At 36.2% G+C, this 13,585-nt stretch overlaps 1 protein-coding gene across 6 annotated transcripts in view; it reads right to left on the bottom strand.

The window, feature by feature from the left end:
- STYX (serine/threonine/tyrosine interacting protein) overlaps nucleotides 1-11,858 on the bottom strand; it is a 38,976-nt gene extending 27,118 nt beyond the window's left edge. For all 6 annotated transcript variants that reach the window (XR_012073613.1, XR_012073614.1, XR_012073615.1 and 3 more), the window contains exons 1-2: nucleotides 11,457-11,858; nucleotides 1,176-1,208 (exon numbers count right to left, since the gene is read on the bottom strand). Coding sequence is in view for 2 of the 6 variants with exons in the window: in XM_006199771.4 (XP_006199833.1) it covers nucleotides 1,176-1,208; nucleotides 11,457-11,513 (90 nt within the window). In the remaining 4 variants the exon portion in view is untranslated. The remainder of the gene's footprint in view (nucleotides 1-1,175; nucleotides 1,209-11,456) is intronic.
- Nucleotides 11,859-13,585: the final 1,727 nt, after the last annotated feature.

Genomic DNA, 13,585 nt, shown 5'->3' with positions numbered 1-13,585 from the left:
CAGTTCTGAAAAGTCAGGTATTTGAATTTCCATAGTGCTTTTTATAGGTAGTTTAGGTAGAATTTGTACACTGTATTTTTGTCCTTTAGATTAATAAAACATCTCTAATTTTACTCTATTCCCTGCCAGAGTCTAGAAATAAAATAAGTATTAAAAAATCATCCCTTTGGAATTACACAAAACCTTATCAGTCAAATTGAAAGTAGCACAAGATAAAACAAGATTACAACTGTAACCTATGTAAAGTATTATTGCAAAGTTTAAAAAAAAAAGACTGCTGAAATTGAGTTTCGTAAGTTGAATCAATACTTTCTGAAAGATGAATTAAATTTTATTCTGTGTGAATTCAATATAGAAAACTTTCAGTTGAGCAGTATTATACCCTATATACTAATATAGTGTAATTTGGTAGTGCACTTCCATGGGCTATCATAATCGTGTGTGTATGGGTCTGATTTCTCCTAACAGCTTCTTGTGGGCAGAAACTAAATTTTACTCATATTTGCATTTCCCATAGCACCAAGTAAAATGATTAACCACAGGTAATCATATATTTTTTAAAAGTGAATGTTCACTAAGAGAGCAAGGAAACAGATTTTTAGAACTCAAGGGATTCCCAAGAAGGGGAGACACTGCTTGTTCTTGGGGCAGCAGAGTTGAAATGTAAAAGAAATGCAAAAGAAAAAGGTACTGCTATGTGGATTAGCTATCACTAATTCATTCATTCCATACAATGAGTATTCAACTCAATCTTCTGGAGAACTTTATTATGAAAGTTGACTAGAAATCAGACACAAAGATGAACAATTTGTCAAAGGGTGATTTGCTTTACAATCAACTATCTTGAGTTTACATAAATTAGACAAGCACAGAAAGCAAAGTGCTTTCAGAAAGAATACAAATATTGTACCCAATTTTTCAGATGAAGAAAAACAAAGTGACTCATTAAGCACACACATATTATTACTATCTCTATGGTTCTAGCCTAAGAAATTTCCCATCTTTTTAAGAGCCATGAGTAACTTTAAATATGTTAACATTTCAAATACTCAGTGAGGAACCTACAGATCATGAGTCAGTAAGACTCAAATCCTTTGTGAAATCAGGTTGAATTCTTTAATAATGATAATAACAATAATACAGGTTGGCTTGAATAAACAAGAAGTTTGTCATACCTGCATCTCTCGTCTCATAGGGTAGGTCCACTCCTTAAAGATGGAAGGAAAACATAAGACAAGAAGTAAATAACATTATGAAAACTATCACCCAATTAAAGCTTAAAGATGTGATATACAAGTCTATGGATTTTTAAAGCATATATTATACTTAAAGAATATTCTACAAAAATAGCAGATTCAATTGACTTCACAAACAACTGAAAATTTAAATGACAAGAAACAATGATTAAGGTAATTCTTTAAATAACTGGGCTTCCAAAATTATAATTGTTATTTCGTACAATGGATGGAATAGCTCAATAATCATAAGAATAGATATTCCAGAATTTTCTCTTAAAAATGATCCTCTAAGTTAGAGATGTCACACAGACTTTTTGTCATTCATGCCAACTCTAACCAACTGGTGGAAGACAGCTAAAGCCCTGTGTGAAGAAACACTTGGGAAGAAAAGAGTGCTATATGATCAATGAGCAATATCTGCAATGGATGAAAGAAGAATGGAATGTGATAGGTGTTTGCATTACTGATCCAACTTACCAGATGCCTATCAAACAGCCTTTCCCATATCTTACTTGGGCTTTAGAGTCTGTCTAGTTCAAGTCCCTTTAAACATACACTTCACAAAAGTACACAGTTCATTCCATCTTTGGAATGCAGACCAAGATAAAAAAGTTAGAAAGTAATACAAAATGCCAATAGCAAAAGACAGAAAATATTTTAAAAGTTAGAAAAAGAAAAAACAGTTACAGTGAATTGATACATGAAGAATCAAATATAGTACAGATAATCCTCATTTGTAAATGGCCTGCATTCCAAAAGCTTCTAACTTGGTTACTTAAAACTCAGAATTATAAATAGTAATTAGGTTTGTAAAGTTAAACTACACAAAGTTTTTTTTAAAAACTTTTTATTTTGAAATAATTTTAGAATTACAGAAAAGTTGTAAAAATAATACAAGGAATTCCCTTTACCCTCCATCCAGATTCCCTAAGTCAGAAAAGTATTTTTAACACATCAGTTAGAAATGTTATACTCTGTAAAGGAAAGAGAGAATAATACTCCTACAATCACAGTCAGTATTTTTTCAATAGAGAAATAAAATACATTTTTTGTTTTTAATCTTGAAAACTGGTCTAGTAATGAGTAGAGGTAGACTATTAAACCTGAGAAATCATCTACGTAATGACTGTTAAAGTATATTTTTAAAAGTATCTTTAAATGCACAGCTGAACTAACAAGTGAGGGAAATCCCCAGATAGACACACTCACAAACACAAGAAAGCATAAACCTAGAAAAGGGACTGAGCGCTGAAACAGAGCATCTGATCTTTTCATGGCCTATTTCTTTCTGTTCTTTCAAAATGGAGATATAAAAGAACTTATAATGAGGTGTTAAAATGCCCAAATCTGAATGCAGAGCTCAATGAATTTTCACAAACATACACACCCACATAATCACCACTCATCAAGATTTCCATCATCCCAGAAAGTTCTCTCACTCCTCTTCTCAATCACTATCTCCTCTTTTCAGAGGTAACCACTGAATTCTATCACTACAGATTTTAGTTTTGCCCATTCTAAAACTTCATGTAACTGGAATCATACAGCAGTACTATTTTACATCTGGTTTATGTCACTCAATCTAATGTCTGTGAGATTCATCCATGTTATTGTGTATGTCAGTAGTTTGTCCCCTTTTATTGCTGTGCGGTATAATACTAAGTAAATATTACACCATTTACTCATTCTCCTATTGGTGGAGCTTTAAGTAGCTTCCAGGTTTTGGCAATTATGAATAAAGGTGCTATGAGAATTCTTTTGTATGCCCTTTGGTGGACATATGCATTCATTTCTCTTGGATATATAAGTGATATATAAGTGGCAATGGAGTAAATTTTCCAAAACAAATTTACACTCCCACAAGCAAATGTATGGGAGTTCTAGTTGTGCCACATCTTCACCATGGTCTTATTTTAAATGGCACTGTACATGAAACAAACCCTAGGACCTGCTCAAAGTGGGAAATCAGATCACAACCAAAAAGCTGGGATCCCAAAAGGCAACACCTTCAATGAAAGATAAACTGGAGTGGGGCATGGGGAACTCACTTCATTCTCATAAAAATGAACACTCTTGCCTTTCTTAGCTTTGGTTCGGAGTAGGTGGTAGTGGTAGTAGTGGGGTGGGGTCTTCATAACTACAATCTGGCCTTCACTCAAGTTTGGCATTGGAATTCAATTATCTTTGTGAGGCCAAGTAAAACTTCAATGTCAAGTGGTCCTGGGTAGATAGTGTCCATGGGTTCCTAGGAGAAACAGATGCATTTTCTCTCTGGAGGAACATACTCTAAATCTAGATCAGAAATAATTCAAACTAATAAATTCCAATGAACTCACAATAAAAAATTCAGTTTAAAAAAAAGAGGAAATAAGCCACTATGAAAAGCAGACACAACTGAATCCCATACACAAAGACTGCAGATATTAACAACAGCAATGAAAAACATAACACATTTAATATAAAGAAATAAGAGTAATAAAAGTATAACCAAAAATTAAGAAACTAATTTTTAAGAGCGCCAAAAGGAATATGTAGAAATCAAAAAGTACAATGGAAATGAAAAATCAGCAGATAGGCTAAACAGAAGAAAGGACACAGCTAAAGAGAGAATTTGTGAACTGGAAAACAGAACTAATGAAATGATCTAATTTCAGAGTTAGAAAATATAAGCAGTTAACAGACATGTAAGATAGAATTAAATGGTCTAAAATCCACAGAAACTAAATTCCAGAAGGAAGGGTGAGAAAATAAAGGAGAGATATTAATGAGAATTTTCCAAAACTGGTTAAAGACACTATACCTCAGAAACAGGTAGCCCAATAAATCCCAAGCAGGAGAAGGGAAAGAAATGAACAGGTAAAGAGTGAAACAGTAGCAAATCAAACACAGAAAGAAGAATTTCTTTTTCCAGACTAAAAGCAAGTATAAGAATGGAAAAAAATCAAGGCCAGAAGATCTACACATATGCAATTAATTTTCCTGAAAGACATTAAGGCAATTCAATAGAGAAAGAAAAGTCTTTCAATAAGCAGTGCTAGAACAACTGGATGAATGATGGGAAAATAAAATGAATTTGGATCCTGACCATACAAGGTGCACATGTGCATGCACACACACACCTCATCTGTCTTATTCCTGTATCTATTTCCAACACTTGATGACAGTGCCTGGTACTGAACAGGCACTCAATAAATAACTATTGAATGAATGAAAAAAAGTGTGTGTGTATAAACATAAATGCAAAAATGATCTAACTTCCAAAAGAAAACATAGGAGAGTATCTTTGCAACCTTGGAAAAAGCAAAGATGTCTCAAAGAGGGCAAAAAGGTACTAAGCATAAAGGAAAAATAATTCAGTAAATTCAATTTCATGAAAATTAAAAACTTCTGCTCAGTTAAATACACTACTAAGAAAATGAAAGATCAAGCAACAAACTGAAAGAAAATATCTGTGTAATACATATATCCAACAAAGGACTTGTATCCAAAATACAATACACATCAACAATAAAATGATAACCTAATTTTTTAAGTGGGCAAAGACATCTCATTATAGAAGACATTTAAATAGCCAAAAGCACACGAAAAAGTGCTCAACATCATTAGTCCTTAGGGAAATTCAAATTAAAACCACGAGATACCACTACATACCCACTAATGACTAAAGTAAAAAAATGACAACACTGAATGTTAGTGAAGATGTAGAGCAACTGGGACTCTTAAACATTGCTGATGGGAGTATAAAATGAAATGTTAATCATACACCTACCCTATTAATTAGCAATTCCACTACTAGGATTTACCAAAGAGAAATGAAAACATATGTCTACAAAAAGACTTGAACAAAAATATTCAAAGCAGCTTTACTTATCATAACCCCAAATAACCCAAATGTCTATCCACAGTATAGTCATACAATGAAATAATATTCAGCAATAAAAAAGAATCAACTATTTACAAATACCATACAGATGAATTTCCCAGATACTGTGTTAAGGGAAAAAAGCCATAAACAAAACAGTCCACTTTGCATGATTCCACCTATAAGTTCAAGAACAGATAAAACTATAGTTAAAGAAATCATCACGTTCATTGCCTAATGCAGGGTTGGGTAGGGGCTGCCTGGAAATAGACATGAGATAACTTTCTGTGTTGGTAGACACGGTCTGTATCTTAATAGAGGCACTACTTATACTGGTGATTATATTTATAAAAACTCACTGAACTGTACACTTAATATCTGTGCATCACACTCTCTGTAAATTTTATCTCTATATAAAAAGAGAGCATCCAGACAAAAAAGACAGATTATCTAAAAAGGACAGAATCAGACTGACTTTGACTTCTCAACTACAAGAATGGAAGGCCAGATGACAGAGGAATAATACATTCAAAGTGGTAAAATAAATAATTGTTAGTCTAGGATGTATGTTGAGAAAATCATCTTTCAAGGACAAGAGTGAAATAAAAGACAACTCCATACAAACAAATAAAAAAAGAGTTTACTACCAGCAAGCCCTTATTAAAGGAACTTCTAAAAGATGTTTTTTTGAAGAAATGGTACTATTATTGTCTCTATTTTACATTTCTATTTTAGGCACAGAGAGCCTACAGAACCTGACTTGAAGTTCAGGTAGTCTGATTCTAGACTCGTCTCTCAATGTAAGAAGGAACTATACGGCAAAACTATAGTTTACATTTAAACAAATATTGATGGCATATAATAATAATAATAATAATAATAATAATAATGATGATGATGATGATGATGATGATGATGATGATGATGATGATGTTTGTGGAGATTAACAGACTAGAAAAAAACATATAGTTCACAAGCCAGTAGAGAGGAAAATGTAATCAAATTATACAAACTGAATGTTTACCTGCTTCTTTAACTTACCAATCAGTATGTTATAACCTTTTTACACTGAAGATTTTATAGGGAAGTTAGGCCAAAAACTGTCATTTTAATCTCAGAACCCCTAAAGTTGAGTACAAAGCCTGCCATGGAATAAGCACTGTAGAGATCCATGGCACTAGATTCTATGGATATTATTTCTTTCTCTTTTCTTTCTTTTTTAAAAAGAGATTCTCTAATAGTCTAATAGCCAGCCTTGTCTTCCTGAAACTTGTCTGAGTTATGAGAAAGTGATTAAAGAAATGTGTACTTTCGAGTTTACCTCAAATGAAATCTCTACATTATGTGTGATAAAAGAAGAAAAACAGAGGAACATAAATAGGGAATTGGTGTACATAAATTCCAGGGAATACTAGGCAGTACGTCAGAAGACACTTAAAGCTACAGAATAAACTTGTGCTTCTTTCTGGTGTATCAATTTTACTAGATTTTTTTTTCTGGAGAAATAAAGTATTTTCATTGACTACTAATTTAAAACACTTCTATTAAAACAAACATGAACATATGGAATAGAATGCAAAATTTACATGAATTTTTAAGTGAAACAAGAGGCTTCACATAAATGTTGAGCTTCCCATAAGGTTACATGCAATAGAACATGTATGCTGTATTTACATAAGAGATATTACAGGAGTAAAAAGCAAGCTATATAGAAGAGAATGAAAAATTACTCCTATTCACAGGACAGATAAGCATGCAGCCAGTCTACTTTAGTGAGCGTGACTTGCTGTTATAGGCATGGACCCTTTGAAACCTAGAAAGCTTTCTCTCGTAGAAAATATCATTTCGAACATTTCCTGGTGCTGGCATCAGACCTTAATCTCAAGAGTCTACCCTCTTTGTTTATCTAGCCCTGATTATTACCTACAGAATAAATCTTAAACCAGCCCTGTCTACCAATTCTGCCTTTCGCGTACTCAATCAAGATTTTGAAAGTCATTCGTGCTGTCTTCCTCTACCATTTTTCTGTCTGAACATGTCTAATAACCAAGTCTTGACTGTAACACACTCAATCTTAATCTTAGCCTGCCCACACTGTTTCTAAAATCCATCACTTTAGAGATGGCAGTATTTATGGGGCAGACTCCCATTATAACTGCCAATGATCTATTGTGAATTACTACTGTAGATAATTAGTAGAATCTCCCAAACTTTGATGATTAGCCAAGCAAACCAACTATATTTTTCAAACCAAAACAAACCAGCTAAGCCAAAATAACCTTTATCGTGAAACACAACATGATTCTGATAGAAATTAATTCACAAGTGAAAATCCTTCAATCATCAATATGACCTAAAAGGTATCACATATTAGAACATCTTTCAGGCTCTCTTTCCTTCTTAAGCAAATGCAGTTTACATGATACGTAAAACTGCACTTAGGGGACAGAAAAAAATGTTATAAAAAGGTTCAAAGAACAATAAATAAATAAACAAATAAATGCACCAAAGGATACAGGTTGTAATCATTAGATAAATAAAAACCACACAGGTGCACCTATCATCAGATAGATCAGGCTGGCTGAAACATGTAATTTTTAGAAATAAAAAGTTTTTTTTATTTAGGTGGGAGGAGCTCAGGAAAAAAGAATCATCAGAATTTTATACCTGAGCTGGGACACTTCACAAAACAGAAGAGTACAGTTTCTTTCCTCCAAAAAAAGACAGTCCTCTGTGGAATAAGCTCTGTCCTTTAGTTCCCACTCTGAGCTCAAGTTTTGCTTAAACCAAAGGACCAAAGGAGATTTTCGCTCTAAAAGTGAGAGAATTGGGGGGATATGGAGAAGCAGAGGGGTATTTAAGTAAGATGCTTCTAAATAAGTTATTTCAAAACCTAGCTGCCATTAGAATTATCTAGCTCCACCTTAGACCAATTAAATCAGAATAGGTGCCCAGGCATGGTTATTTTCTAACCATGGGCGATTCTACTCTACAGTCAGGTTAAAAAAGCACCATTCTAAATTTAAAGGAGCTAGAAGAGGGACACTCAGTCAGACACATTAAGCAACTCCGATTTTTGATTCATTAAGCAACTCCAATTTTTGATTCTGTACTAAGAGAATCAAAAGAGAAAAGAGTATAGAATGGGTGACATTTAAGTAGCCAAAATGCAACAGAAATAAATTATATTTCACTTTCTACCTGAATACAAGATAAAATATTAATTTTTGAATTATAAAACCATTAGGCTAACTATGCAACTAATTTGTTTAAAATCTGTTACTGTAAGCTGCTCTTTTTTTCTTCACATGTTTAAAAAAACTACTGTAATCTTGTCACAAGACTCTACTATCAAAACCAATCAAGATTCTTTCATTAATTCAAAAAACAACCACCAAGCTTACGGTATACATCAGACACTCAAATGAAAGAAACAGTGGCAAGTAAGACAGGACTTTCACGGTGATTAAGCTCCCTTGTGAAACTTTCAGGCTATTGTGGAAAATAGACTTTGACCAAAAAAAGTGTACTGTTATAAAGATAGGTATAGAAGTAAAAGTACCAAGTGCTACAGAGCTTTACAAACCTGGGGGATTAAACTAGTCTGGAGAATGGAAGAGGGGACAGAAGGAACTGGCAAAATCAGGGAGAGCTTCTCTGAAGAAATGATGCCTTAAGTGAGATCTAACCCAAGAGCAAGTAGTTAATTAGGTGAGGGCAAGGGGAATGCTGGTGGTCACGGCAGGGGAAAACAGTAACACAAAGGTCCTGAGGTAAGGGGGGAAGGCTAAAGCATTCTAGAAAATGAGAGAAGATGAATATGGATAAGGAATATAGAGAATGGAGCAAGGGGAAGGGTAGCTCATTATGAGATTAGAGAGGCAGGCGGATGCCAGTTCACAGGACCATGTAGTGACGTTAAGGGTTTGAACTTCATCCTCAAAACAATAGGAAATCACAGCAGTTTTAAAGGAATGACAACCTTTTTGCAAATTGATCTAAAAGCTAAATTTTTGCAGTACTGTCCTATCTAAAGAGTGTTCTGCCCAGTATTTCAAGAAACCTGAAAGTAGTATTTTTATAGAGGTGACAGGATCATCAAGCTACCATAACTTAATTACATCAATCACTAAGAGCCTTTACTGAAATCTCTTTAATTTCAACTAAAGCAAGATTTGGATTGTGATTAGTAGTGTTTGCTATGTGGAAGAAACTATGCTGGCTGGTCACCATAACCACATAAGACCATTTGACACTTTACGTATCTCACTGGAAATTAGAATATTAACATACTGTTTTATTAGTCAGTTTATCATGAGTAACTATATGTCCTATTTAATGGTTATAGCTTTCTCTGCCCAGAAAGCACCCTCCATATTCTGTGGAAATGCTCCTATGGTTTTGGTGGGAGGGCTATCTATAATAAACTTTACTCCCCTAGCCCAGGAAGTAAGTATATGACCTACACTGGACTTACTGTATTCACACCTTTCTGGCTCTCTTGACTGATCCAAAGGATGGGCACATGACCTAAGTTGGGCTAGATTTTAAACATTGAAGCTTAGAGAAAGGCACTTTTATTCTTCAATGTGCAAGCAATAAGGGTGTGACCCTGGAGCAACTGATGGCCAAACTCCATACCTGTGGAGAAGCCCAAGAAACAAAAGAGACCCTGAGAAAAAGTAAAAACAATCATGAATGAAAGGCACAATGAGTTCTAATGCATTATAATACCATCTAGTCAAGTCCCTGAGATCAGCTGCACTCCAAACTTTCTGGATTTAGTGACTTTTCTTTTTTGCTTAAGCTCCTCTGGTTTTTGCCACCTGCAACCAAAAGATAACAAATATCCAACACTATGAAATAAGGAATGAATTGATTTTCAGTAGATAATGTGTACATCGTTATGTACTAGCTTCAAGCATTACTTCTGTCCCACACAGGAAAGGAGCCATATTCCTAACAAGATTTTATCATCTTTGCAGGGATAAGCTATATTATTTACACAATAAGAGATTAAATGCAAAGTCTGTAAACATTTTAAACTAGAACTATTAAGATTAGAACAGAGAAGAATTAAGGTGTATTAAAAAAGGGCAATGAATTAAGGATCAGGAGACCAAGGTCTTTATTGTCTCTTATGCTAGGTATACCATTTATTCTTAGTTAAGCTACAGTTTCTTCACCTGAAAAGTGGGAATGCTCTACATCATGTCTAAGGTTGCTACTAGTACTGAAATTACTGAATCATTTTGAGGATATAAAAGCATACTCCTCATTTACATTATTCCATATAAAAGAAAGAAAAAAGTGTAAATTTGCTTTTAAACTAATCTAAATTGGGACTTCCCCCTCCTATTTAAGAACCAACTCTTAAAACATGAAATTCTCAAGGATTACTATCACAAGCAAAAGATCCTCCAAATAAAAAATGTGAACCACAAATGAAGATATTCAATAGAATAAATACTTGGTATAAGTTAAATGGTCTCTTAAAAATACAAATTTTAGATTTCCTCTTTCTTGATCCAACTAAAGCATAACTGAATATCCTTGCCTATTATTCAGTCTTCAGAAAAATTCTAATTTAGTAGTCTGTAATACCATAAAGTACTTTAAACTAGGAATAGATGGGGGGGGAAAACTCAATACAAACGTCAGGCAGGGAGTAAGTACAGAGTGGGATAAAAATAACTCCGAATTGTAAATCAGGAGACCAAGTCATAAAGAATTTTATTCACAATATTAACTTCCTTCCATAGGGCAAGTTTTTTGAGTGAAGCTTTCAGATACAAATCAGTAAATCTTGTGACATTTTATTCAGCTAGTCCCGGCTTACCTCAAAAAAACCAAAAACCAAACCAAACCAAAACAAACCAACTACGCCGGGAAACTTTTTGAAGGCACACTTTCAAGTTCAGGCCCCAGATCTATTCCACACGTGAGGCCATGTGTCCCACAAGTGAATCGATGACACCAAGGATAACCCCTCAAAATGAAATTAAAAACATCACCCTCCCACTGCTTTGGCAGTTAAAAGCGGAACCTTACTTCAAGCGAGTCCCCGACGCCGAACCTAGGAGGGAAAGGACTGCTTTTGCTCATCTCCATGAACTAAGCGGACCAGAGCCGGCCCCCGCGCCGGCGTCTCAGGAGGGGAAGAGAAACTCAGTGAGCCAGGGTCAGAGCTGACGGCCCCCGAGCACGAGGCTCCGTCCCAGGGTCCCGGGACGCCCCTCGGGAGGCAACCGGGTTTCTGCGGAGCTGGAGGCTTCGACGGTTGGGGCCTGGAGTCGCCGCTCGGCCGAGGAGCCACAAGGGGAGGCCTGTGCGTGGCAGTCACCGGACAGACTCACCTCGGCGTCTTCTTTGCACTGTGGGAGCGAGGGGAACTCCAGCTTCACGTCCTCCATGGTCCCGGCCCGCGAGCTTGTGGGTGGGGTGGGTTGGGAGTGGGGGTTACCCGGCCGGCCCGACCCTCGAGCTGGCAGTGGCGGTGAGAGGAAGCAGGGCGGGTAGACCGAAGGACTGAAGGGCAGACAGCGGGTTTACACTAAAACACGCAGACTAAAGGGTCCCAGTCACTCCGGCGGCGGCGGCGGCGACAGCCGGGAAGAGGAGGGTTGGGCGGCTCGTGCCCGGCCGCCATGCTGCTGCCGTTTCCCTTCCCCCCGAGTCTCCGCGCCCCTCAGGCCGCCCAGGCTCCGGCACCAGCACGAGCCCTACAACCGTCTCCCCTCCTTCCCCACAACCCTCCCTGCGCCGCCCCAGCCAATCCCAGCCCACGCTCGCCTTCGGCCCGCCCCCCGCGGCCGCCAGGTGTCAGCGCGCCGCCGCCCCGCCCCTAAGCCAGAGCGCAGACGCGGGGGGCGGGGCCCCGGAGGCGCCGCGGCGGGAGCTCACCGGGTGAGGAGGAGGTGGGCCTGCGGCAGGAGGGAAAGAACGACGAAATCAGCTCTGCCCTTTCCAACAAGGCGCAGATCCCTTCTTTGGTATATGAATGGGCAAGAATCCTAGGCACCATAAACTGCCATACGAAAAGAAACTAGTTTCTCCTCTCTCAGAATCCTGCGCAATCTGTAGTGAGGTTATAACTAAAGGAGTGATGAATGAAGTTCACCTTAAAATTATTATGCTAAACAGAAAATGAAACACCATTATTTTTAAACGCATCGAAACGGTGTACTTTAACGAGTACTTAGGAATATGACAACTAGAAAATCTTAAGGCCGGCAAGTAGAAAAAATCCTTAGAAACAGAAACAATTGATAACTCAGTAAGTTGTAAACAATACTGAAGAAAGGTCTCTTCCTTTAACACTTCAACGTTTTATTAAACTATATGACTTTCAATATCTTTTTAAAAAAGTTTGAGTCAGTTAATGCTATATTGTTAATAAAGTTTAGGTATATGATACTTTCTCTGGACATAGGAGATACTGTGATCTTTTTTTGTTCTAAACAGATGAGGAAAATCAAGCTTAGAAGTGGAAGAATCCACACTTAAACTTGCAAGGTTTGTACAATAAACTGATTCTTTAAAAAACCACCAGCACCTCCACCAAAGTAAACAGGCAAGAAAGTCATTCATTAACTGAACTGCACATTACAATGGATAAAGTAAAAAGGACCACATGGGTATTTGACCTAAACTTGACAAACATTCTATTATTTTTTATAATCATATTTATGAAATACACTATCAACATACATAGAAATAGAACTGTTCAATAATTTGAGTATTAAATGGCTAGCTTGAGGGCTCCATCTTCTCTACCGCTATGTAAACTGTTCTCTCAATTTAAAATTATAAAAAGGCACACAATACTCTGCTAGTAAGTTTTTAACTTGAAGAATGATTATATAATTACCTGAGTCATAAATCCTTCATTCTTAGTGTTTGTGGAACTGAAGTCAAGATTTTAACAGCATCTTTAATAATAACATAATTTTAATTGATGTCCAATGATAATTTCCTATTTGTAATTTGTTAAAGCTTTAATTGCCACATAATATGAGAAAAGAATTGTGTATAGGTAACAGAACTTTTGTTTTGAACATTTCTGACATCAACATCCCCTACATCAGACACTCTTAGCCTGGTATCCATAGATACCTATATAGAGCCCATGGGTGAGCTTGGGAAATAATAAAGTCTCAAGTTTTAATATATGCAAAATTAGGCATGTTATGTGTGAATTTTTCTGAGAAGAGGGGAGGGTACAGACCTTAACATCCTCATTTCAAATAAATCAAGGAAACCAAGCCACATTTATTAGCAATTACTTTGAATCATAATCTATAGAAAAAAAAGGTTATGGATGTGCATGTACTATTTCAATTAACTACCACACAGCCTAATTACAGGAGGAAAAGAATAAACACTTTCTAGAAGGAGGAATATAGATATAGAATACACACATCTATGTTAATTTAACAAGATGTTTATACTTCCTAAAGAATTCAATGTACCATAGTAAATGTAG

Source organism: Vicugna pacos, chromosome 6 (genome assembly GCF_048564905.1).
Source record: "Vicugna pacos chromosome 6, VicPac4, whole genome shotgun sequence".
In the NCBI taxonomy this organism is placed as follows: Eukaryota; Metazoa; Chordata; class Mammalia; order Artiodactyla; family Camelidae; genus Vicugna; species Vicugna pacos.
Note: the sequence above shows the minus strand (reverse complement) of the source record. Positions and strands in the feature narration are given on the sequence as shown.